This window comes from Bos javanicus, chromosome 10 (assembly GCF_032452875.1).
Source record: "Bos javanicus breed banteng chromosome 10, ARS-OSU_banteng_1.0, whole genome shotgun sequence".
In the NCBI taxonomy this organism is placed as follows: Eukaryota; Metazoa; Chordata; class Mammalia; order Artiodactyla; family Bovidae; genus Bos; species Bos javanicus.
Genome location: NC_083877.1, coordinates 61,677,961 through 61,705,419, shown reverse-complemented (window position 1 = coordinate 61,705,419; position 27,459 = coordinate 61,677,961). Strand labels below are relative to the sequence as shown.

General features: G+C 40.2%; 1 protein-coding gene across 4 annotated transcripts in view; it reads left to right on the top strand.

Moving 5' to 3' along the window:
* Positions 1 to 27,459, top strand: part of SLC12A1 (solute carrier family 12 member 1) — an 88,192-nt gene that overhangs the window by 14,591 nt on the left and 46,142 nt on the right. For 2 of the 4 annotated variants that reach the window (XM_061428851.1, XM_061428852.1), the window contains exons 5-16: positions 2,053 to 2,148; positions 2,670 to 2,765; positions 4,378 to 4,517; positions 5,560 to 5,670; positions 8,004 to 8,115; positions 10,073 to 10,200; positions 15,306 to 15,390; positions 18,542 to 18,693; positions 19,838 to 19,945; positions 20,239 to 20,362; positions 22,361 to 22,462; positions 24,622 to 24,777. In XM_061428851.1, the coding sequence (XP_061284835.1) occupies positions 2,053 to 2,148; positions 2,670 to 2,765; positions 4,378 to 4,517; positions 5,560 to 5,670; positions 8,004 to 8,115; positions 10,073 to 10,200; positions 15,306 to 15,390; positions 18,542 to 18,693; positions 19,838 to 19,945; positions 20,239 to 20,362; positions 22,361 to 22,462; positions 24,622 to 24,777 (1,410 nt within the window). The remainder of the gene's footprint in view (positions 1 to 2,052; positions 2,149 to 2,669; positions 2,766 to 4,377; positions 4,518 to 5,559; positions 5,671 to 8,003; positions 8,116 to 10,072; positions 10,201 to 15,305; positions 15,391 to 18,541; positions 18,694 to 19,837; positions 19,946 to 20,238; positions 20,363 to 22,360; positions 22,463 to 24,621; positions 24,778 to 27,459) is intronic. The other 2 variants (XM_061428853.1, XM_061428854.1) reach the window with 2 other exon arrangements.

The window sequence follows — 27,459 nt, the reverse complement described above, 5'->3', positions numbered from 1 at the left end:
CCTCTACTCATCTTAGGCTCATTGGCTAGTGCCCTGTAAATTAGACTGACAACATACGGATTAATAAGAGAAAAATAATCAGAAGTTTATTAACATGTGTATCCATTGTGCCTATAAATGGGAATCCTCAGTGATGAGTAACTCAAAGGGGTGGTTAGAATTTGGTCTTATACAAGCATCTGAGCAAAAGAACAACACATTTTTAGAGAAATAACAAGACAAAGGGAAAGACTGACTGTCTAGAGTGGCACATTGTGGAAAGGCAAATATGGGGGAGAACTAGTGGAAGATAAGGCCCAGTTAGTAAAGTCTATGTAGATTCCTCTAGTACCATTTCCAGCTGTCTCCAGTCTCTAGCTGATAACTATACCCAGGAGAAAGGGAAAAGGAGACACCTTTACAAATTTATGTCCTGCCTTTAGGCAAATAAGGGGAGATATCTGCTTCTTTTCAGTTGTCTTTAGCTCAGAGTAATCCTTATGCTAACGTGGCAAATTTGGCAACAGCATATTCTGCTGTCCTTCAGTGTCCTGGCTGTGAATTCCCTGAAACTGAGAACAGCCTTGCCTTCCTCTGAATTCTGGTCTATTTTCTCCCTCTCACAGTAAATGATTCTGCACCATAAGATCCTTGAGGGCAGCTTTTTTTCATTTTTATTTTTCACTGCATTTCACATACTGTCTAACACAGCTGGATATATACTTGGCTTTTAATAAACAGTAACTGCTATGACTGCTGTGGATATGATTAAAAAGCAGCACCTTTGATTATGTACTGTGTTGTATGCACTATGCGATTTTACACATGCATTCTGCCTTTACACGTGCTGCTGCTTTCTTCATACATGGCCACTTTACACACGTTCTTTCTAATTTCATTGCCATCTCTGGCTCAGAAAATAGGTAACTTATCAGAGTTCACATAGCCAATAAGTAAATGCAGTTTGATTTGATTCTTTCTACTTTATTCATCTGCCAGATGAACAATTTTCTACACTATTAATATATATGATTTTCCACTCCTACACAATCAAATATACATAAAAAGATAGTTGAACATTTACCCTGTACTAATAATATTAAGAGCTTGGGATTGTTCAGACCAATTATTATGTTTCTGAGTATCTAGAACTTCATAAATAGTGAGGTTCACATTAAATTTTGACCAGCCATAGTTGCTTAGTTAGGTGCAACTTTGTACTGCACATCTTAGGACTTGTGTTTCTTGGATCTGTGCTACCATGGGCAGAAAACTTAAAACCTGAGCGTTTCCTCTGTGGTGGCTTCCAGACCAACTTGTTAAACTCAGATGTGATCCTTTGGTGTTCACTCTAGACTTGCTGACTTTTTTTGTAAACAATCTAAGTAGATTATTCCACCATTTAATTGCCTTTGTTTTTCCTTTCTCAACTGAGGTCTTGGTGTGATTATCATCGGCTTAGCCGTGACAGTGACTGGTATCACTGGTTTATCCACCTCTGCTATTGCTACAAATGGATATGTCAGAGGAGGTAATTAAACTTGTGACCTGCAAGATCATTTGTAAGGTAAAGGCAACACAGGCTCAAAGAGTTCACCACTGACATTTCTGAAGTGTTTTCAAAGGTAATCCAAGTTGGTTCCATTTTTTCCCTTTTTTTACCCTGCCAGGTAAGAGAGATGCAAGAAAAATGGAGAAGGATTTAACCTTTGTCAAAACCCCAGCTTTCTCATTCAGGTTCCTCTCAAGCAAAAGAGAAGGTCAAATGTTATGTTTTCTCTTTTCACAGCCAGGGTAACTTCTCTCCCAGGACACCAGCATAAGTCAACTTTTTCTTTCCAGGGCCGCAGTTTAGATTGTTTACTTTTGGAGACCATCCTTCATCATAATGAGCAGTTCTCTGACTTGATCTTTATACCAGGCAAACCAGTTTCTCTTTAGCGAGAAGGAACTCCACTGGGGCCCAAAGGCTTGGATGTGAAAACTGAAATTCAAAGCAGTATAGTTTGCAGCAATAGGGAATCCAAGGAAGAAGAGTAAAATGTGATATCTTCTGTCTTTCATTGCTAACAGGTCTTGGAGTTCTCATAATTCTTCTTTCCACCATGGTCACTTCTATTACTGGGTTGTCAACTTCTGCAATAGCAACTAACGGGTTTGTTCGTGGAGGTAAAATTTCTAAGATATCTAAATATTCTCAACGCTTGCTACGGGTAGGCAAAAACTTTTTATTATACTTTACTTCTTTTTGGTGGGAACAAGAAAGTAGCTTGATGTTCTTGAAGTTGGACCCAGAAGAAAACATAAGGTACTGTCCATATAGCCCCCGTCTACTCTGGTCAGCTATGGTCTATTGTCTAACGGTCCTCTCTGGCACATTGCAGGTCATGGAGTCCATATGCACAAACTCCTTGGGTAAATGCTTTACTTTTCAGGCTACTGCACAACTCCAGCTGGTGTTTCTTGAAAACCGATTCCTCAACACAGCTTCGGTTTTAAAGTTTAGTACATTTCAGGTACCTTCTAGACCTTCCTATACCTGGATGCAATGGGATCTTTTAGAACATTTCAGGTTTTTCATGGGGAGACAGATCATTCCTTGACAAGGTTCAAACTGCTGCCTCCTGAAGTACTTACTGGTGACTTCTTGAAGTCCTGGAGCCAAACACCTTTCTTGGGGGATTTTTCAGGTCTTGGAGTCATCATCATCGGCCTGAGTGTGGTAGTGACAACACTTACAGGTATTTCTATGTCCGCTATTTGCACAAATGGAGTGGTAAGAGGAGGTAAGCCAATCCATGCACTTGTGACTATAAGCTTTGATTATGTAGTGATGTCTAGGGTTGTTTTAATGTTGGAAGTAAAATTTGTACGTTGATAATTAGTTCCCAAAGGATTCAAACAAAACAAAATAATCCAAAATTTAAATAGCAAGGCCTGATTCTTTTCACCTAAAATTAAGAGATCTCCAGAAAAGATTTTTTGGGCCGACTTCCTGTGATTGATCATGTTTATAAAGCAGAGAATGACCAGGTGTCTAGAAAGAAAGCATGTGTTAAAGTGAAATAAATGGTTTCTTTGTGCCTTGGATGAGGCCTGCTGGCTCTTCCCCAGGCCCTCTTAGAAGGGGTCTTCTTGAGCATCCCAGCTGACACGCCTGACATTCAGTGAGCCCTCAGAGTTCACCCCAACGCTATGCTGCCATTGGCCAACAGGCTTCAGAAGATTCTCAAAAAGAAAAAAAACAAAGGGTTACTTTCAAATCATCCAGGAACATATGGGCCTGGGCTGGGAATGAGTGAGTAAAGTTTGTCATTGTTCTTCAAATTTCCTTTCTTCCTCGACCAAGTCTAGTAATTGGCTGCTAATGTACTTAATGTAATCAGGACAATGGAAATAATGAGGATTTGCCCAACCCAAATAAAAATTTACATTTTTAGAGAAGGTGTTGCCCCTTCACCCAAAGGAGTTACTAGGGAGGAAACAGTGAAAAGGTGTCAGTGAGAGAGAGTTTTGACTCTCTGTGTGTTCAGTGTCATTCTTTTACCAATAGTTCAGGACAGGAAGTCATGAACTCACATGGTCTGTGATAACATCCAGTCACCTAGGCCTTTCAACAACTATTTATTTTTGCTTTCAGAACTCAGAACTTTCTTTCAGAACTCTCAAGGTGATTAGCCATTCTGGCTCAGTCTTTCTCATACCCAGAAGGACACAGCCATGTGTAGAACTTCCTTTTCAAAGTCCAAGAGAGAAGCAATCATCCTAAGTTCTCTGCATGTTACTTCCCACTTGCCAACCCCATTCACATATGGGTATTTGGGGACAACCTTGCTTTCTTGAGCTAAAATCGTCAAAACTAAGTCTGATGTATAAAGTGGATAATACATAGCACTATATAGTTATCAATTTTGATGTAATAAATATACACCAAAAATTATACCAGAAATGAAGCTTGAATGACACTGATAAACTTTACCTACTTCATTTTCTGCCTGTGCCTGCCCGTTTCTGGAAATTTCAGATATGAAATTATTAATCTGAACTCTCCAATGAAGTTAGAGACAAATAATTTTATATTTTCAAAAGACAAAGAATTTGAAAGAAAATTTTGCTGTATTCTTATTTGTAGCATTTGTGTACTATGGGTTTGGATAGATTTTATTTAGTCAAGATAGTTCTATTGTAGATTATACACAGAATTCAAAGAAGGGCTAAGTTATTCATTAAGTTGACACACGATTTCTAAAATTACTAGGATTTGTAATATTTTTATTAAAATAAAAAATTAGAATAGTTAGTATTTTAAATGTTCTCAGACAGTCAAAATTATTTGGTCATATAAACTAAATCCTTTAGCAGTTCGTCAGTATAAAACATGTTCATTTCTTGTTTCAGGTGGGGCCTACTATCTTATTTCCAGAAGCTTAGGGCCTGAGTTCGGTGGATCTATAGGCTTGATCTTTGCTTTTGCCAATGCAGTGGCTGTTGCTATGTATGTTGTGGGATTTGCTGAGACTGTGGTAGATCTTCTTAAGGTAATTAAAAGCTTTTGTTCTCTTCATCTAAGCAAGATAATTCAGTTTAATTTGCTTTTCCAGGGCACCAGAGGATATCATTATGGCAAGATGAGAGGAAACAGATTTATTGTGCAGAATGTGGAAGCTGAATATAGTTGGCATCAGAACTTCTTAGAGTCCTGGCTCTCACACTTACCAGCTGACAGATTTTGGACCAGCCCTTTTGTTCATCTGGACCTTGCTTTTCAAATCCATAATATGGGTTAATAATATTGTCCTATGTCTTTCATATAAATGTGGTACAGATCAACTGAAATAATCGACATGAAATACAGGGTAAAACATGAAAGAAAAGATAAACAGTGAGCATTATTGTCAGCATCAATATTACTATTATGGTTACAGATGTCCAAAGGGAAAGAAAGTTCAAACATTAGGACTCACTGTAGGAAACTGGGCATTTTTTAGCACAGGTGCTCCATCCGGATGGTATGTATGTGAGCACATTCATTAACTAGTATATGAGCTAGCTTCCAGTCCTCCTTCCGTGGGAGTGATAGCGGATACTGAATTCAGTAGGTAATAGTACTTCTGTTTGAAAATCAGATGAGTAAATGAGTGGATTGTATAGTTCATAGTTTGTTCTTTAATTGAGTAGCACTTATTTTTTGATATTCACATTGGAGACCACTCATTTTCATCTCTCTAGGATTCCCCTTGACACACAAAAATAACTGGTTGTTCTCCTGAAACAAAATGTGAAAAGTGTACATACCCATAATTTTACTTAGTGCTACAATAGTTTCAAAAGCTGTGCCTAGAATGGATCTCTAAAAGTTTTAACTCCTAACCTTGGCTATCAAAGGCTTATTATTACAGGAAAAAGTAATGCTAGATGTTTTATCTTCTCAAATTTATGAGCACTTCATTTTTCTATTATCCCCAGACAGCAGGGCATAGTATCTCTTTTTACTGTTAAATGCTACAATAACACATACAGACCAAAAAAAAAAAAAAAAACTTCTAACTATTTAGGGGGGATTTTTTGTTGTTGTTCCAGGAGACTGATTCGATGATGGTGGATCCAACCAATGACATCCGGATCATAGGCTCCATCACAGTGGTGATTCTTTTAGGAATTTCAGTAGCTGGAATGGAATGGGAAGCAAAGGTTAGTTTCTCAAAATGATATTACCAACAACTGCTAGTCAGCTTCCTGAACAAACTGCAGGAATAGAAGGAACTCCATATTCAAAAGGAATTGCTATTATTACTTTCTATGGTAAAAGGAGCCTGGTCAGTGCTCAGTGGAACAACAAGTCCTCAAAGCACAAAGTCCAGGCAGTAGTAAGACATAGCTCGTGTGATCAGGCCTATATTTTGTCCTTTGTTCTGTAGTCACAGTGACATAGCCAACAAGATTGCTGCCATCTTCATGCACAGACCCCTTGTGGTCATAGCAATAGTACATACTGCAGGCCTGTGTCTTTTCCTCATTTCCCTGGTATCCCCTTCCTAGCTGACTGTGAACACTGACATCCACAAGATATGACAAGTGTGTTGGGAGAAGATAACAGAGGCAGAAACTGTCATTTCCTTCTGAAATCCCGTACTCTAGCAGCAAATCTAAGGGTACCAGAGGCCCTGGAACTAGAGAATATCTGGATTTAATGATTAGTATGTTGTCGTCTAGCCACTAAGTCATGTCTGACTCTTTGTGACCCCATGGACTGTAGCCTGCCAGGCTCCTCTGTCCATGATTCTTGAGGCAAGAATACTGGAGTGGGTAGCCATTTCCTTCTCCAGGGGATCTTTCCGACCCATGGATAGAACACGTGTCTCTGCATTGGCAGGAAGATTCTTCACCATCTGAGCCAATAAGGAAGTCACTCAGTGATTAGTATACCAGTTAGTAAATTTCTGAATGGTGGGGAGAATGTCTTTTGCTTGCTTTGTAACTCACTACAGTGACTAGTACAATCGAAACTCCTAGGTTCTTATGTTCCTAGGTGCAGTAACTAGACCTCAAGTGGTCACCAGAAATGGAAAGAGAGCCCAAACCTCCCATTTTATATAATGCAATAGGAAACATTCTTACATGGTGTTTATTTGTGGGTTATGCATTCACACATTAAACAAAAACTGATGAAGTGCTTATCATGTGCTGGGTATTCTGCTAGGCACTGGATTTTCAGTGTGACCCACACAGGCACAATCCTTGCCATAGCTGAGCATATGGTCTACGGGGAGATGAGTAATAAAAAAGTAAATATAGAATGGTAAACTGTGAAGTGCTATAAAGGAAATAAACAGGGCACTGAGATAGAATATAGCAGGGGGAACATACGTTAGACTATTCCCTGAGGGAGGCAATGTAGTTTCATGACAGTAGAAGGTAGAATTTAGAGCTCTAGCTCTGTAGTTAGAGTGGATTTGAACCTGGTTTATGTCTATACGACCTCTGGTAAATTACTTAACCTCTCTATCCCTCAGTATTTTTTATCCTTAAAATGATGATAGCAGTATTACCTACTTCATACAGTTGTGGGCGGTTATTATTTACCTGAAAGGATATTGGTAAAGTTAAAACTGCATCTGTTGTACTGTAAGCCCTCACTAAACATTAGCTGTTACTGTTTAGATTCAGTGGGCAAGAAAGCCTCTGTGAAGACATAGGTTTGCAAAATGTAGGGAGAAGTGCATGTCCAGCTGAGGGAAAGAGCCAAGCCAGTAAACACCTTGAAATGTCAGAGGGACTAAAGAACAGATGATTTGGCTGGTCAGCCTTGGAGACAGCTTGTGCTGAGCACACACGGGTATGATCGCTCGACCTCAAGTGCACTAGGCATCCTGGGAATTCTGTGCCTCATTCTGTGTTCTCATACTCCTGCAGTTAGTCCCAGGAAGGGGAAGAATCCATAGGAGCTCTGCCGAGGAAAGAAGACAACTCTGTCAGTGTTATATCTTTTGGCTCCATTTACATTCCTAGGGACGCTGCACTAAGTTACCCGCTTAATACTTAGAATGCTCTTGAAATATCACCTTCAAGTGCCCAAGCACATGCATGCATGCGTGTTTAGTTGCTGACGTGTCTGACTCTTTTGCGAACCCCATGGACTATAACCCACCAGGCTCCTCCGTCCATGGGATTTTCCAGTTAAGAATACTGGAGTGGGTTGCCAGTTCCTCCTGCAGGGGATCTTCCCAACCCAAGGACTGAACCCACATCTCTTATGTTTCCTTCATTGGCAGGTGGATTCTTTACCGCTGCACTACCTCAGAAGCCATGCACCTGTTGAAAATGTAACATCTATTCTTAGGCCAAATAAGGCTTATTAAGATGCCATTTTATAAGAACACCTTTATTACCTACACTGGAAAGTAGAATCTTAACCGGAATTATTAGATAGGGTCTTTATTCAGTGGACATTTACAACTTTTATAACTATGTAAAAAGGTCATTGAATAAATCTAATTTGACCTCCTGTTACTTTGTCATTCCAGGCTCAAGTGATTCTTCTGATCATTCTTCTCATTGCTATTGCAAACTTCTTCATTGGAACTGTCATTCCATCCAACAATGAGAAAAGGGCCAGAGGTTTCTTTAATTACCAAGGTATGTGTGTCAAATAGCTTGCTTTGCAATAAAAGCTTCTTCTTTGCCCGCCCCCATCACCATCCCCATAACCCCTGCCCTGGCCACTGGAGGCCCAGGGAATATTCTCAGGTTTTAGTCAGGAGAGCCAGAGTGAGTCTCAACCTTGCTGCTTGCCAGCTAGACAGGTCACCTAACACTGTTTGTCTCAGATTTTCCTGCCAAGGTGGGAATAATAATAGCAACTTCCTAAAGCGATGTTGAAAAGCAAGTAAGATAGCAGATGTTAAAATGCTTTGAAAACCTTAAAGTGCTGGAACCTAAAAAATAAACCTCTCCTTAAGCAGCAAAATATAAAGAAACTATATATTTTTGGACTAAAAATAACCATGTACATGCGCAGTTGGGGCAAAATTATAGACAAAAGATACAAAGAGACCAAAAAAATCATCTGCCACTTTTGAAAAGTCTAGAGCAAAAGTAGGGGATTAAAAGCAAAAGCACATGCCCCCTGCACACAATATTACCTCAGAGGTGGGCAAAACACCTAAGCCCAGCCCTCTGGTCCAACCTCTGGACACACTCCCTACCCTCACTCCATAAAAGAAACAAGCTTACCCCTGCTCAGGGAGCCAGGCAACAAGAGAACCTGTTATTTGTTCTGGCTCCCCTCTGCTGCAGCTGGGGCCCCAATAAAGCCTTATCTGAAACAAACAAAAAAAAGACCTTAAACTGTTGCACACGTTGTCTCTGTCGAACAGTAGGGGTGTCTGTGCAAAAAAGGGAACACAGCTCAGACAATGTGCCCAACCACTGGGAGCACCAAAATCAAACACAGACATTTTTTCATCCTGCTAGTCATTTTTGTACCGTGCTTTCTTATGACATTATCTAGTTGAGCATCACCGTCAGGTTTTCAAACAGAAAAGACTGTAGGAACTATTAACATAGCAGCTGTGATCAAGGCATAAACATTTCCTTCTCTCTTCTATTCTAGTCCGCCTATCCCCTCTTTCCTAGCTTTCCACCCTAGCATACTCAAGAATCCACGGCTGAGGTTTTTTATATTTCCCGTCAATATTTACCTGGTTGTCACTTTTTGTTCCCTTCTTATATCACATCACTTCTTTCTTCCCGATTCTTTTTCTTTGTAAAGATTGTCTTGCTTGATATGCATATCCTTTTCCTTGTGCTTCTTTTCCCTTTCTCCAGCTCCTGCCATAAATTTTTTGATGTTTTCGATTTTTTTTCTTATTTTTGCGCTTCCCTAGATTCTTTTGTTTACATTTTTCTTCCTTCCTTTTCTTTCTTTGTTTTCCCTTGTGTTTTTCTTTTTTTCTAGATTGTTTCCATTTCATTTAAATAACTTGGTCACAACCTGTGGTGTATTTTTATTTTATGACCAAAGCTCCTCACTGTATATGAGAATTCTTATACATGAGAATTTGATATAAGGATCTAAGATCCAGTCTCTAGTGACAAAGGTCAGGAAGGTTAGAACATTAGTATCAAAACTGTAAGGTGGCTTCATCCACAAGGTTCTACAATTCAAAAAAAAAGGTGTAGTAAAGCAATATGCTGACTAAGGTATATATACATGTGAGAATGTAGTTGTATGTGTGTAGGGCAATATGATGCAGTATATTTGTGAGTATGCCAGTTCAATCATGAGAAAATTTTGTTTCCTTCTTTTTTAGTCTTCTAGATTCAAAGAAATCAGACAACATGGGTCTCCATTTTCATGAAAATTATTGACTTTCCAGAGTATATTCTAGAGATTTAAAACCTTGTGGCATGTATTTTGATACCTGGCAAATATTAACATGAGGTTCATCAAGATTATACCAATATCTTCAAGCTCATTCCATTTAGATTATAGGAACACGTTTGCATTTAGGGCTACAGAAGCCAAAGGTAACTTTATTTCCGGCCAGTGAAGAAAGTCTACATAATAATTTTCTCATTATTTGTGTTGCAGCATCAATATTTGCAGAAAATTTTGGGCCAAGCTTCACAAAAGGTGAAGGCTTCTTCTCTGTCTTTGCCATTTTTTTCCCAGCAGCAACTGGGATCCTTGCTGGTGCCAATATCTCGGGAGATTTGGAGGTATGTTATTTCCTCTGCTTTGTAATTCTAAGAAGCAATGGTGCAGTTGGGCAGGACAGGGAGTTACAGTCATCAACAGTGACCGTGTTTCTCTATAGATTTCAAAGCTGTAAGATTTCTTCAAGGTTTCCTAGTTACTTAAAAAGTTCTCTCTCTTAATGACAAATTTTACTGCCAAATTTTCCTATTCCTGATAGTTCTTCCAAACGTCTTATTCAGTAAGCTGAGCCACTGGAGAGGCCCCCTCTGTGACTTTACCTTCCTTCCTTGCAAGGAAGACTGGGAAATGTAATGTCTATTTGGACAGCCATGTGCCCAGATATTCTTGCCTGGAGAATCCCAGGGACAGAGGAGCCTATTGGGCTGCCGTCTATGGGGTCACACAGAGTTGGACACAACTGACGTGACTTAGCAGAAGCAGCAGCAGCAGCAGTATTATTTTAGGGAGTTCCAATATTAAAAGATAGGCTTCCCTGGTGGTTCAGTGGTAAAGAATCCACCTGCAATGCAGGAGACACAGGTTTGATCCCTGGGTTGGGAAGATCCCTTGGAGAAGGCAATGGCAACCCACTCCAGTATTCTTGCCTGGAGAATCCCATGGACAGAGGAGCCTGGCAAGCTCCTCACAAAAGCCTCACAAAAGAGTCAGACACAATTTAGTGATTCAGCAACAACAGCAACAGTACTAAAATGAGGAAGGTGAGAATGGATATTAAAGGACAATAAATAATCTCTACCACACATGAAAAAAAATAGGAAACACAGGTTTTACCGCAACAAATTTGCAATCAACTTTGGAACACTAGAAATATTTGCAAGTTATCAGGGGAGATATCTGTACATATATATATATGCAAACTGAATGCATTGTCCAAGTAGATTATGAAGTAAAAATAAAGAAGAAATAATTACATTAGGAACAATATTTGCAATGAAGAAACTTTTAAGCAGTAAGTAAAAGCAAAAGCTGGTTACTGACAACAATCAGGAAATGTAAGGGTATTCCAGGCAGAGAAGACAAAAGGACAGACAGGCAAGGGAAAATTGTGGGAACAGGAAGGAGTCTCTCATGATTCAAGTGGAGAAGCCCTGATAGGCTGAGCATCCTTACAAGGTTAGGAGAAAGGCTGTTGAAGGGGCCTGAATGAGAGATGTTTGCCCTATAATATAAGTCCGTAAAAGTGGGGACTTTGCCTTTGGTTTTGTTCAGTGCTGTGTCCTTGGAGCTAGCAAAGCTCCAATAAATATTTATTGAGTCAATGAACAAAGGCATTCACATTTGTTATATTAAGGACTACAATGCCATGATAAATTCTTCAGCAGAGATGGAACATAAAAATGAGTATGCTGAGGCTCAGAAAAATTAAGTAACTTCATAATGAAGTAAGTAAGTAGTGCTGCTTAACAAAATTTAACTGGACGTTGAGCTTCTGGTTTCTTAGAGTTGGAAAAATATCAGAGGTCACAGATTTAAATTTCGGTAAACTGTAAGAACACATTCAAAGACTATTGTACTTTCTTTCGCCTAAGTTCTTATTATTTGTTGATTAGTAGTCGGTTCAACTCAGCCAACACTTGTTACTTATACCAGGCATCAAAGATGTGAAGAAGAGCTTGCTTGATCCTTCTCAAGCATGCAGTTTGGATAAGACCATGGCAGGAAAAATGGATCAAACAGGTCAGCTTTTGTTAGAGTTAGGAAAGGAACTGGAAAGGATGCTTTTTCTTTCTTTCTTTCTTTCTTTTTTTTTTACTATGATCTACATCACTTCATGGCAAATAGATGGGCAAACAGTGGAAACAGTGTCAGACTTTATTTTTTTGGGCTCCAAAATCACTGCAGATGGTGACTGCAGCCATGAAGTTAAAAGATGCTTACTCCTTGGAAGAAAAGTTATGACCAACCTAGATAGCATATTCAAAAGCAGAGACATTACTTTGCCAACAAAGGTCCATCTAGTCAAGGCTATTGTTTTTCCTGTGGTCATGTATGGATGTGAGAGTTGGACTGTGAAGAAAGCTGAGCACCGAAGAATTAATGCTTTTGAACTGTGGTGTTGGAGAAGACTGTTGAGAGTCCCTTGGACTGTAAGGAGATCCAACCAGTCCATTCTAAAGGAGATCAGCCCTGGGATTTCTTTGGAAGGAATGATGCTAAAGCTGAAACTCCAGTACTTTGGCCACCTCATGTGAAGAGTTGACTCATTGGAAAAGACTGTGATGCTGGGAGGGATTGGGGGCAGGAGGAGAAGGGGACGATGACAGAGGATGAGATGGCTGGATGGCATCACTGACTCGATGGACGTGAGTCTGAGTGAACTCCGGGAGTTGGTGATGGACAGGGAGGCCTGGCGTGCTGCAATTCATGGGGTCGCAAAGAGTCGGACACGACTGAGCGACTAAACTGAACTGAACTGTAAGGAAATACTATATATCACAACCAAGTGCCTACGTATAAAAATTTCTTCTAAACAGTTCAACACTTTATTACAAATGATGTCCTCTGATGTTTTCACATCAGTTCTATTCTACTGTATTGTTTTCATGCTAGTTGCAACCTACTGAATTGATTCCATGTTGAAGCTCAGATTTAGCCATTGGGGTTAAAATGGAAGAAGGACATCAGAGGGGAGATGTCTAGTGGGTAACTACATTAACCTATAATTAAAAATAAATTTTAAAAAAAAGAGAGAGAGAAAAAGCTAAGGGACTGTGGAACCCAAGAGAAAGGAAATCAAGAGATGATGATGCATTGAGATAATTAACATGATCAGAAGCCAGAGGGGTCAAGCATGTTAAGGACTAAAAGATGACCACATGCTGGGATGTGGCAACCAAAGTTCTGGACTTATAGATAATAATTGTTTCTGAGAGTGAAACTAGAGCATAATAAATTCAGTTCAAGTTAGTAAACATGTTATTTGCACATTGTGGGGATATGCAAGACACTACCTCTGCTCACAACCTCAGAATCCTTCTCAAGATTCCAAGGGTCTTCAGGCTGATAGGGACAGCTAATTAGAACTGGCACAAGGGGATGCTATACAAGGTTCCCATCCTGAACCTTCTACTTGTTAACACACTATTGATGGTCTGTAAATATGTGTGTGGGAGAAGATTTTCAAGGTACACAGATCTAATCAGGAGAGTTAAGATGCAGTTTCAGAGATGAAAGATTAGGATATGGTTGACACGCAACCAGCAGCAACCTGGTAAGACTGCTTGTACTGTGTCCCAAGGGGGAAAAAATATGATATTTAATGTAAAAAGGTGAAGGAAGGTGAGATTTTGTGCTACTGCTTGAAGGATGGAAATAAACATTTGGAATGAAATCTAAGAATCTAAGTCTCGTCCTGACTAGAGGAAAAGTAGCCAGAACAGGCAGTGTGAGTATGTGACCAGACATTAAGATATTGGCATCCCGACTTATATCACATCAAGTTTGACCCTCAAGTAACTCCTAAATAAGGAAAATTTGAGCTTGTAGCACATCTACAGCTACATGGAAATTTTATCTTATGTGTAGAGTGGGGTGGATGCTTGCTAAGTCACTTTAGTCGTGTCCGACTCTTTGTGACCCTATGGATTGTAGCCCACCAGTATCTCTGTCCATGGGATTCTCCAGGCAAGGATGCTGGAGTGGGTTGCCATGCTCTCCTCCAGGGGATCTTTGTGTTTTAGGTATAACACTTCTGTTCATCTTCATACCTCTTTTCCTTTTATATATTTCCTTTCTTCCCACTTACATAAATTTTTCAATTTTCACCGAGAGCTCAAGAAATCCTTCATCACTGAAAGAAAATTTGAAACATACTATGAATGGATATTGAGTGAGGTTCATTTCAGCCATGGTTGCCCTCTTTTTCCCTCTGTGTGCTACTCAGTGCACACATTCTCTTTTGGAGACAGTAGCTTTAAATGAAGAGGTTGTATATATCAGACAAATCCTGTGCACAGATATTCCTACAAGAGTGGGAAGAAATGAATGACTACAGAATGGCTCCACAGGGCTGGCTTACTTCCCTGTGGGGACAGATTTACTTGGTTTAATTAACATTTCCAGCTGTCAGGTTGAGTCTGCATTCATCATGAGTTGATTTTTCTGATGGATTTGATCAGCAGATTTAAGTTAATGAAACACAGAACTCAGACTTTGACTGCATTGATTGCTCACTTGTATCAATGAGTCTCATGTCCTCTGGAGGGGGAACTGATGCCTACTGGGATGGTGCTTTCTTCAGTTCAGTATTTACTGACTCCTACTCTATGCCAGCACTGTCTTATAGGTAATGAATACATTGAAATCTCTACTTAATAATCCCTGTTAAGTTGAACTCTATTATAGAGAAGTTATGCTGCTTGGAAATTGATTATGATACGATTCAACCCCCAAAATAGGATATAAAATGGTATATTATATATGATGTGAGCTCAGCTCAGTGAATTTATATACATTTATGGGCAAAAGAAAAGCCCATTTTCTGGTATAAGCTTAAATTTGCCTCTTTCTTTATGCTTGCCTATGGAAATTAAATATCTCTCATTGCAGTTATTCCTGAACTAGATTTCAAATGAGGAGTTTGAGGGATTGGTGAATGTAGCAGATCATCCTTTTTGCTCAGTCAAAAGTGATCTTTTAAAGCTAAGCTTAGTACAGCAGCAGCAAGCTTAGTACAAAACAAATACACACAGAGATATATCGCCAATGTACCAGATATGTTACATTGATATGTTACCCCACCCCCTCAGTACTCTATGGTCCATACACCAGCATGAAATTCACAGGAGATTAAGGGGAGGGACAGAAAGAGGTATTAGTGAGTGAACTAACTAGCCTACTTTTCTGTAAAAACTCCCTCCTGGTCAGTTACAGGTCTCTTCTGTTCAGCACAAAGTTCGACAGATTTCTTTATTCACTCTAAACACCTTGTCTTTGTCCAAAAAGAACTGGACCTCAGCTCTTTGCCATTTGCTTGATTTTTTTCTCTTTAGAACTTGCCCCAGGAAGGGTAGCCTAAAATTTTGAAAATACAGAACTAACTCCAAGTGATATCTGTTTCTTATTCCACTCAATCTCCTTGTTCCTCTACATTATTTTTTCAAAGGATCCCCAAGATGCCATCCCCAAAGGAACCATGCTGGCCATCTTCATCACCACTGTCGCCTACTTAGGAGTCGCCATTTGCGTGGGTAAGTTATGTTGTCTCTGGTGTCAGAATGCCAGAATTACAAGGGATCCAGTTGCTTTTCATGTCAAGTTTTATGTTTCATGGCTTTCCATGGAACATAAGTTGAAAATTTTTTAATAGACAACAATTTTAATTCCCTTGTTGGGTCCTCTAGGAGTTTGAATGCAATTAAGGTGTAACCACAGGTGTCTCTGGTACTTCCTTGGTGGCTCAGATGGTAAAGCATCTGCCTACGATGCAGGAAACCTGGGTTCAATCCCTGGGTCAGGAAGATCTCTTGGAGTAGGAAATGGCAACCCACTCCAGTATTCTTGCCTGAAAAATCCCATGGATAGAGGAGCCTGGTAGGCTACAGTCCATGGGGTTGCAAAGAGTCAGACACGACTGAGCAACTTTACTTTCACTTTCATTCTACCTGAACACAAAAGCGAATTTTTTGCTGCTGCAGGTAATAATTCCACTGCCAGGGAAGCCACCACTTCTAGCAACCTCCTCCCCTGCCTTTAGGAGGCCGGTGAGGGACAGAATACGAGTCCAAAACAGAACAAAACAAACGAAAAAACAACCATGACAAAACCCTTAGAAAAGTATGAAAGATATAGAATGAATGACTGTGACTCCTCCTTGCACTGCTGTCCCTAATGTGGAAATGTCACCGTCACCAACTGGCAGGCAATCAGAACGAGACCCAGCTGCCAGCAGTGTGGGCGGCCAGCCCCCACATTGCTCAGTGAGCAGAAAATATGTGAATTTGCCTGCTGTTCTTAAACTGACTTTTGTTCCACCTGCTGCCTGCAGCCACACCTCCTCCTGGTTGGGGGTCACCTCCGGCTTGTGCCATTACTGGAGAGGAAGGAATGTGAAACATTCAGAGAAGAAAATTTTTCTGTGCACACCTATGAATACAGCCCCAGGCTGGACCACTGTGGAATCCCATCTGGCCATTTAAAAGGGGACATTCTGGTTGTCCTCTGCTTACTAGAAAGGAAATTGAGATAGTACATATGTTCTGAGTTGGATTCTTTGGGGAAAAAAAAGCAAAACAATTAACTTAGATTCTTTCTTCTCTCACTGCCTCTTATTTCCAGAAATTGGATAATGTTGTTAACTCTATTGTGACATTGCCAAGTTTAGTTACAAATCAAGGGATATTATTCCAATGCTTTAGGAAATCAATACTTTTTAAATGACATTGAAATTACCTAAATTTCACAAATGGTTTTTCTTTCTCCTACAAAGTAAAAAGGAAGGGATAAATAAAGGTATAGGCCTGACTTCAGAGATTCTTCTCATTTATTGGTTTCTGATGGGTAGAAAAACATGTGCTTCTATATTTTTCTCAGGATAAGAAAAGGATATTCTGAGGTCCCTGGCCTGTCATTAGTGCAAATAATAGCTCATGGCTTCATGGGAATTTGGGGAGTTTGATTATGCAGAAGTGAAACCACAAGATTTTTAAAAGTCAGCTCAGCAAAATGAACAGTGCAAAGAGGTAAAATCTGGACTGGATAGTTTTGCTTAGTAACCAACCAACACTCGCAATTTCAGGTATCTAAGTAGAGGTTGGTAGGCCACTTCTCAGGGCTATATAGAAAGGGTTCCTGCACTGATCATTTTAAATGACTCTTTCAACTAAAGGATTCAGTAAGTTTTAAGTCTTTCCTTGATTCAAAGGGTATAAATTCAAAGAGTATGAACTCTATAATTGAGAGTTCCCATTAATATCTATTACTGGAATGTCTCTTAAAATAACTAGCAAGGAATGAGAACTCATCTGGCTGGAGACTGAAAAGCAAAATGAACAGTTTCATTGATTGGCATTTAGTTTGTAAAGTATTTACCCTTAAAGTAGTTCAGAAAAATTTATATATATATTTCACAGCTATATTCATATCTCAGTAATCCTGTCAAATACATAATGGCAGAGAATACAGTTAGAAAAATTCAGAAGAAAAATCAGTAATTAAAATATATATGTCAAGAATCTTTAAAATGCACACAACTCCATTTTGAGGAATCTATCCTAAAGAAATACTTCGAATTACAGAAGAAAAATTGTATGCACAAAGATGTTCATAGGATGTTTGTTATAGAAAATAACAGAAATTAACTCAAAGGTACAAAAATAATACACTGAGATAAATACTTGATATAGCAGTTTGACCATGAATAGTACCTGGGAAGGGCTTCCCATGTGGCTCTAGTGGTAAAGGAGAGATAAGAACAGATTGGATCCCTGGGTCAGGAAGATCCCCTGGAGGAGGATACGGCAACCCACTCCAGTATTCTTGGAGAATTCTGGAGAATGCCACGGACAGAGGAGCCTGGTGGGCTACAGTCCATGGGGTCGTACAGAGTCAGACATGACTGAAGGGACTTAGCATGCATGCACATATTACCTAGGAAATCTTAACATTTTATCCCCAAATAGTTTCTGTATCATTTAAACCATTGAAATTTTATAAAAAGTAAAATTATAATGGTTTAAGAAATTATACAAAGAATACCATTAGTTGAAAATAAGAGCTCAGCTCTCTTAATTACTAGTATTCAATAATGTCATCCCTTGGTTCTCTCACAGATGAGGAAATAAATCCTTCTATCTGAAAAGCTCCCAATCAGTAGCATTAACCTGGAAATCTGAATTGAATAAATATTACGTGCAAAGAAAGCACTGCTATGTGTACTTCCAAAAGGAAAGAAGTCTCAATCCCAAGCATCTTACAGAGGCAGGCAGAAAGCTAGGACTTTAACCACCCAAGGACACCTTAGAGATAGGGGCCGCTCCCAGGCCTCAGAGGATGGGAACTTTCAGGTGTCACGTCAGAGGAAATATTGACCATGAAGACAGGATAGGTCAAATTAAACTAAGTATGTTTTCAGAAGAAAAACGTGTGTGCATGCTCAGTCGTGTCTGACCCTTTGTGACCCTATGGACTGTTAGCCCACCAGGTTCCTCTGACCATGGAATTTTCCAGGCAACAGTACTGGAGTGGGTTGCCATTTCCTCCTCCAGCAGATCTTCCCAACCCAGGGTCAAACCCACGTCTCCTGAGTCTCCTGCATTGCAGGAAGATTCTTTTCTGCTTGAGTCTTTGGGGGATATCTGAACCCTTCAAGTAAAGAAATGACAGACCTTGTTGTTTTCCCAGGGGCTTGTGTGGTCCGAGATGCCACTGGGAGCATGAATGACACCATCATTTCTGGGATGAACTGCAATGGTTCAGCAGCCTGTGGGTTAGGCTACGACTTCTCAAGATGTCAACATGAACCATGTCAGTATGGGCTGATGAACAATTTCCAGGTTTGAACTTCAAAAATTAATAACGTTTACTGCTATTGCTTCCATTTTTTAGAACATCATGTGTAATGAAACTTCTGACTCTCCAACAGATTGGTTATCGACTGATTCTAATTCAGCAAGGAATAATTTGTGTGGGAGGAAAGGGAGTCCTATAGGCATTCATTATGTGGTTACACTCACTGTGGTGGTGAGAGAACAGGCAGTTGTATGAATTGCATCACCCAGGGAAAGATTACTGCCCGCCATTATGCATCTTCCAATCAATCGTGTAAGATTTCCTGGTGGGCAGATGGAGAGACTTTGATTAGTTAGCACTTGGAACACATTTCATGCCTGGGCTTCACTCAGGAAAAGCCTCTGTGATGGTCCTGGAGTGTGTGGAGGACAAGGCCAAGCGGGGAATTGTGAGTGGCAGAAGGGGAAAAAGAGTGAGGGGGAAAGGAACCAGGGAAGTTGGTGAGACTATGGAACTTAAAACATATTAATTTGCCTGAATGATTGGGGAGCAGAAGGAGAAGCAAATTTGTTGTGAAGGCTTCATTCATCTATTTTAATAACCAACAAAGAGAAATTAACTCAGCTGAAGTCATTATTACAAACATGACTTAAATTGATAGAATCTCATCATGTCTCAGACCTAAACTTATGTTTAATGAGCACAGGAAAAGCAAAGATTTGAAAAGCTTCTATGTGCAGGAAGAACAAGAAAGGCTAATGCCTTTTAAAAAGATTGGTAAACAGCTGAGTTCCTCCCCAGACTTTATTAAAATACCACTTTCTGCTGGATAGAATTTCCCATTGACCAAGAAACAGATGTCCAGAAAGGACAGAGGGGAAAAATATAAAAATTCTTGAAATAATTTCCTTGTTTATTCTTTCCAGTATCTTCTGGACATATTGTGGTGAGCATTTGTTCCTTTTATCCAAAAACAGCAACAACAAAGGCACTTCCATTTTGAAAAAAACAACTATTAAGAACTCAGAATGAAGCAGGGGGGAAAACATCTGATTAGAAGCAATTAGCTTACGAAAGAGATTCGAAACCCCAGAAAGTGGAAAGGGAAGCATTTGCATTAAAATTTGGCTCAAATTTTTGTTTTAACTCTGTTGAATGAGTTTCCTTACTTGAACCTCTCTCCTCAAGGTCATGAGCATGGTGTCAGGGTTTGGCCCCCTCATCACTGCTGGGATCTTTTCTGCAACACTCTCCTCGGCCCTGGCCTCCCTCGTCAGCGCGCCCAAAGTGTTTCAGGTGACATAGGCATAAGAGCACGTGCTTCTCCCTCCCCCTGAGATATCCGCTCTCACCGGTGATCATTTTCCATCATTTTCTGAAACAGTTTAATGTTTGCATCTGGCTCCGAAGCTATGTCTGCCACATAGTCGAGATCGATTCAAATAATATAAAGAATGATAAACTGCAGTGTTAACTTGTGTTCATATTGTGTATCACTTTGTCTTTTCCCCAAATCTTCTTGTTTGAATAGCCCAGGGAAAATGACCCTGCATAGATATAAATGACGAATTTCTCCTCTTTTCCATTAGGCTCTGTGCAAGGACAACATCTACAAAGCTCTGCAGTTCTTTGCAAAGGGATATGGGAAGAACAATGAGCCCCTTAGAGGATACTTTCTCACTTTTGTTATAGCCATGGCGTTCATTCTTATTGGTTTGTAGTTTTCTTATTCTTACTGAAAGCCAACAAATTCTTCCGATTACTCATAGGGTTTTCCTGTGACCTTGAGAAAGTATCTGTTGTATGTCTAATACTGCATTTGGGAATATTGCAATCTAAGAAGGAAATGAGAAATCCTTGTGTGTGGAGGGCCTTGGAGGACTTGAGGTGGGCTTCAGACTTTAATCTCTTCTTTGAATCTGAATGTTGGAAATCCATCCAACCAAATGCAACTGACTCCTTCCTCTGACCTGCCTGATACTGTCTAATCCCACATTGCCTCCAGCTGCCACCTGTCCTTACATCTTCTGGCCGCCAGCAGGAGAGCTGAAATGTCTATTCTCAAAATGTGGTCTGCTGACCACAAAATGTGGTCACCTGTGGATCTGGAAAATTGTGGATGGGTCACACCCAATCCCACAGCTAGAATCTCTGGTGATAAAGAATCCGAATTTTTACAAGTTCCCGAAATTCATAGACCACTAATATTTGAGAACCACTTACCTTGGCTCTTTCTCCCTAAGCAATATAGAAACAGCTACATAATCTCAAAGAGACACACACCTCAAAGTTAGCCTGCACATTCCTCACTCCTCCTTAAGGTACCACCATTGCAGGTGAGCAGAAGGCAAGGATGACAGTAACTATGCATAGACAGGCAGAGTCAGATTCAGCAGTAGTGCTGAACAACGAGGGCTTCTCCTCATCCCATAAACTCAGGAAGTGACTATAATTCACACATCCTCATAAGATTTCCACAAGGTTGAAGAGGGGAACATATGACTCTCCATGTCTACACATAATCACTTTTTGGTTAATTTTTTTTTAATCTATGTTTGTTAGATTTTTTAAAAATGAAAAAGTAATTATGTGTATATATGTTTCAATTATAATTTAAACTTTAAGACTTCAATTATTGTCCTAGACTTCAGTTAAGTGATCAAATAGCCCCAGATTTTAAAAATTGTATACATTAAATAATAGTCTTAAATGTCACTCTTTCAGAACCCAGTAGCTTAGCTTCATGGTGCCAGCTTTGCGACAGCTATTTTTGCCTACATTCTTGCTGGCATCCATGTTCTACAGTCACACCCAGCTTCCACCTGCATCTTCTTCACTGAAGGTGATAGCTGTCTGATCTTCAGATAAATGAGAACATCTCTAAATTATTTTTTATATCATAGAGTAAACATCCCAGCTAGGATTTAACCATACTGGATATTTACCTAGTGAGGTAAAACTTTTTTTCAGCAAACCTTCAGAGGTAAAACTCTCTAGAGATATAGAAAAGTAGGAATGACTAACAAAAATTCTGAAAGTCAGAGAGAGCAAGCTGGGTATATGCAGAGATATATCCTGTTAGATGGTTCTGATGTACAGGTATTTAACTAACCTGTCACCCTTTAGAACATTTTGATTCTATGCATGCTCAGTCACTAAGTCGTATCCAACTTTTTTCAACCCCATGGACTGTAGCCCACCAGGCTCCTCTGTCCATGTGATTTCCCAGGCAAGAATACCGGTGTGGGTTGCCATTTTCTTCTCTAATGGATCTTCCTGACCCAGGGATCAAACCCACATCTCCTGCATTGGCAGGCGGATTCTTTAATACTGAAGCACTTAAGAAACCCTTTGATGGTATACAAAGCAGATAAAGAGCCCTGGATTTGGTACCTCTGCAATAGCTACAGGGAATTTTGTCATCTGGTTTCCAAACTTTCTATCCACTTCCACTTGAATTTTCTGTGGGTAGAGATCTTGATTGTCTATTTTATTGGTGAGTTTTCTTGTTTCTTACTTTACAGAAACTTTGGCTGAAAATACATTTCAAATGAGTGCAGACCCAAAAAAAAATCACAACCTTCTTAAACTTTGACAGATGCTAGCTATGGTTTCAATTTCCAAATAAAGTCAAACTTCCAGACTGTAACAGCTGTTCAGCCCCTGGTCTCATCACTCATATGTACATACTCAATTCTGCTTCCTTCACAGCGGAACTGAACACCATCGCTCCCATCATCTCCAATTTTTTCCTGGCCTCATATGCACTTATTAATTTCTCCTGCTTTCATGCCTCTTATGCCAAATCTCCAGGTAAGTTGACTTTTCAAAACTAAAATAAACCAAAGCAAACCACTTCGTTCGTCTCAACAAGATGAAATAAGTCAGTGAAAACCACTGAATCTGTGTTTATATGTTTCCTTATATCCTAGTGGGCAGTGTAATTCACTTTCTTTTGGTGAGTTGGGGGGCGACTTCTGAAATAGAAAAAGAATCATTTGAGCAACGGCCTTTTTGACCAACCGTAAAGTCAATTTTCTCCTGCGGCAATAAATTATTCATTGCAAGAGAAACCACATTTATTGCAGCAGTAGAAAAACACCACTATTTATTTCCAGGGTGAAAGTGACCACAGAAGTGGAATGAATGTATATATTTGAAACTTTCTTACTGTCAATTTGTTTTCTGCCCACGGTGCAGAAGAGAAGGATGAGTAGTTCCCATAATTACCTGCTGAGTGCAGTCAGTGCCGATTCACACTGAAGCTGGTGACACCCCTGCACCCCTCAGACTGTTGTTTAAAGTGGTGCGAAATTTCACACCAAAGAGCCTCCCCCTGTCTTTGTCACCTCTCACCTCTTCTCTGCTTCCACTGGCCATTCGAATTTTTTCGCCTTTCCATCAGAAGAGAGTAGAAAATTCTTCACTACCAGGACTTTTGTTAAGGATATAAACACATCTTCACGTTTTAGGGTATGCCAGGAACTCAAACCTCCTTAGGAAAACCTCCTGCCAAAATACAGATGGAAGGGGAGCCTTCATCTACTCAAGGCCACTAGGCTCCAGAAGATTACAGAAGAATTTTTGTTTCTGTTTTGTTGCCTTGTTTTAAGCAGAGAACAGGAGGTTCTAGTCAGTGAAGATGACAGATCCCAGAAATGTGTGCTTCCATGCCATGTTGTGTTCCTTTTTTAAAAACACAGTGAAGTAATAGAGGTTGGCAGGGGTAAGAATGGAAAGGAATGAGGAAAGAGGAAGCGGGAAAAGGGGAAGCCTAGAAAAGCACAGAGATAACTTGGATACCAAACCCAAAAGATGACTCTCTCTTTCTCCTTCCCTCTCTTTCTCCTTCCCTCTCTTTCTCCTCTCTCTTTCTCTCTCTGACACACAAATACCCACACACAGACAGAGAAAAATAAATGCATTTCCAGTGATGTTATTGTAGTGTGATTTCCATCTTGTGGCCATTTTGGAAATTGCTTCTGAAGAAAGAAAGCTCTGTTGTATTTTGGCAACTCCAAATTTAAAAATATACTTTGTGTGTGAGTGTGGACACTCAGTAGTGTTCAACTCTTTGCAATTCCATGAACCATAGCCCGCAAGGCTTCTCTGTCCTTGAGATTTCCCAGGCAAGAATACTGGAGTGAGTTGCCATTTCCTTCTCCAGGGGATCTTCTCGACTCAGGGATCAAACCTGCATCTCCCGCGTCTTCTCCACTGGCAGGTGGATTCTTTACCCACAGACCAAATGTGCCCTTCAAGTCACAGCTTCTTTACCCTGATTGTACTGTCTCCCAGCTTCTTTCAATTCAGGGAACTAATAGAACACAGTAACCCCCCATGCATGTATGAAAATATTTCTCACTGTATATTTTCATTGCAAAATGCATGATATATTAGTGTATCAGGTTTAAAAAGCCATTGCAGAAAAATGTCTCCCTCTTTTGCCATAGATTATTATTTCTGAAAGGGCAAGCATGATCCTCTTAGGGTAAAAGAAGAGCCAGCATGAAGTAGCGGATGATATTTGATGGCTGCTCTGCCTTCTCCGCAGGAAAAAGCCCGTTATCTTAACCTCCTCTTTCTTGAGCCACTAAGGTGTCCCCTTGCCCTGATGTTCCCCACTCTTTCCATCTCTCCTGCCTCCTTTCAATTCTTGATGACATGGATACCAGATGCTTAGGGGTTCGTTGTTTGGGAAGAAATCCTGGCATGTAGGAAGTGTAGAAGAACCACCAGTGACACATTTCCTACATTTCACAGCATTACTTTTTGGTGTGATTACATCTTCATAAGCCAGGGACCAAGACACAGAAAACTAATAACAGAGTTAGGAACTTGACCTAAAAGTTCTGATTTTTTATGCTAGGGGAAAAAAAAACCATGTTACCTATAGTCTAAAACTACACAATGTTATGATGGTATAGTGCGGAAATTTTTCTTGTGCACATAGATTTTTTTTTTAATTTCAGGATGGAGACCTGCATATGGTATTTACAACATGTGGGTGTCTCTCTTTGGAGCCGTTTTGTGCTGTGCGGTCATGTTTGTCATCAACTGGTGGGCAGCTGTCATCACCTACGTCATTGAGTTCTTCCTCTATATATACGTGACTTACAAGAAGCCAGGTAGGATAAGAAGGACTGTACAGAGAGGGTCTCCTAAGCACTCTCTAACTATCCATTCACTCAACACATGTTTATATGGCACCTCCTGTGTTTAGGTGGGCCATGTGTATGGCAGATATTAATAATATAATGTAATATGATAATACAATAGTTACCCTTGTTGAACACCTATTGTATACTGTGTACCATTTAATTCTCACAATAGTGCTGTATGTTAGGTGTTATTGGTCACATTTCAGAGATGAAGAAACTTGAGTTCAAAGAAGTGATCACTCACTGAGGTGACCATCAGGATGTGAAGCAGCTGATATTTTAATGGGAGTGTTTTGATACCAAACCCCATAAGCTTTCCACTGATATAGTCCTTCTATATCTGATAAATGAGGTATAATCCCTGTCCTCAAGAAGCACAGACTCACATATAAGCAATTAACTATATAACAGTATAGCAAGAACCGTGAGAGTGACATGAACAAGTTACTGAGGAAAGGAGAGGAAGTGACTAACCGTGATTATTGTTAGTCTAAATCAAGTCTGACTCCTTGCCACCCCATAGACTGTAGCCCACCTGGCTCTTCTGTCCATGGAATTATCCAGGAAGAAATACTGGCGTGGGTAGCCATTTCCTTCTCCAGGGCATATTCCCAACCCAGAGTCTCCTGCATTGCATACAGATTCTTTACCACCAGGGAAGCTCTAACTGTGATTAGCGTTGTCCAAGAAAACTTCCCCGGTTCATGGCTTCTATTCCCAGGGTCAGTCACTCAGTAAGTACTTATAAATATCTGTTGAATGAACAAATACTCTACTTAAAAAAAAAAAAAAAAAGGGCAAGAGACTAGGGGTTGGTTAATCAGATGGAGCCAGGGATGGCTACTGTAAGCAGAAGAAAAGAGTGTGAGTAAAGTTAGGAAGCGTGCAAGTATCAGGCATATTTAAGGATTGCCAAGGCTTATGAACAGAGAGACGTGGTGGGCTACAGTCCATGGGGTTGCAAAGAGTCAGACACAACTGAGTGACTAAGCGCAGCATACCCAAAGGCCTTTAGCATGATGGAGTCCTCAGGTGATGAGAAGGGGCCTGAGGTGAGCCTTGGATGGTGAGTAGGTCGGGCCAGGTAAACAAGACACCTAAATGTCATGCTAAAGAATCTGGAGCAGCAAGAAGGTGCTGTTGATCATTCAGTTGGATCTGGACTTCAGATGTTATCTTTAGACCCAGTGAAAGGGATTGACACTTAGAGAAGCTAGAGATTAAGGAGTACAGTATTCGGCGGTCCAGTCTCAGGGGCCAGACAGGCCCTCGGCCACCCTCACATGCTCCTGACCCTTCCTACACAAGTATAATAGAAAAGAGAAGGTAGTAACTATTTTGAAGAGCTTGGTTTTGTTGTTTTTCTTTATTACTGTATGGTATTTGTAATACAGGTATGGTGGTGGTGGTTTAGTTACTAAGTCATGTCCGACTCTTGCAACACCATGGACTGTAGCTTGCCAGGCTCCTTTGTCCATGGGATTCTCCAGGCAAGAATACTGGAGTGGGTTGCCATTTCTTTCTCTGCTAAATGGGGCTTAGTGGTATCAACCTCAATGGGCCATGAAGGGACTCAAGAGAGACAAAGACTCCTAAGGTTCTCAACACAAGGCTTGGTACCCAGTATACCAAGTATTTCCACACACAGTACGTTCACATAATTTATGTATATTAATATTAACCCCCTGTAGTGTACAGTCTATAGGTTTTAACAAATTTACAGTCTTGTAACTACCACCACAATCAAAATAGAGGACAGAGAGCTTCCCTGGTGGCACTCAATATGTCAGCAAATTTGGAAAACTTAGCAGTAGCCACAGGACTAGAAAAGGTCAGTTTTCATTCCAATCCCAAAGAAAGGCAATGCCAAAGAATGCTCAAACTACCACACAATTGCACTCATCTCACACGCTAGTAAAGCACTGCTCAAAATTCTCCAAGCCAGGCTTCAGCAATACGTGGACCGTGAACTTCCTGACGTTCAAGCTGGTTTTAGAAAAGGCAGAGGAACCAGAGATCAAATTGCCAACATCCGCTGGATCCTTGAAAAAGCAGGAGAGTTCTAGAAAAACATCTATTTCTGCTTTATTGACTATGCCAAAGCTTTTGTGTGGATCACAACAAACTATGGAAAATTCTTAAAGAAATGGGAATACCAGACCTGACCTGCATCCTGAGAAATCTGTATGCAGATCAGGAAGCAACAGTTAGAACTGAACATGGAACAACAGACTGGTTCCAAATAGGAAAAGGAGTACGTCAAGGCAGTATATTGTTACCCTGCTTATTTAACTTATATGCAAAGTACATCATGAGAAACGCTGGGCTGGATGAAGCACAAGCTGGAATCAAGATTGCGGGGAGAAATATCAATAACCTCAGATATGCAGATGACACCACTCTTATGGCAGAAAGTGAAGAAGAACTAAAGAGCCTCTTGAAAGTGAAAGAGGAGAGAGAAAAAGTTGGCTTAAAGCTCAACGTTCAGAAAACTAAGATCATGGCATCCGGTCCCATCATTTCATGACAAATAGATGGGGAAATAGTGGCTGACTTTATTTTTGGGGGCTCCAAAATCACTGCAGATGGTGATTGCAGCCATGAAATTAAAAGTTCCTTACTCCTTGGAAGGAAAGTTATGACCAACCT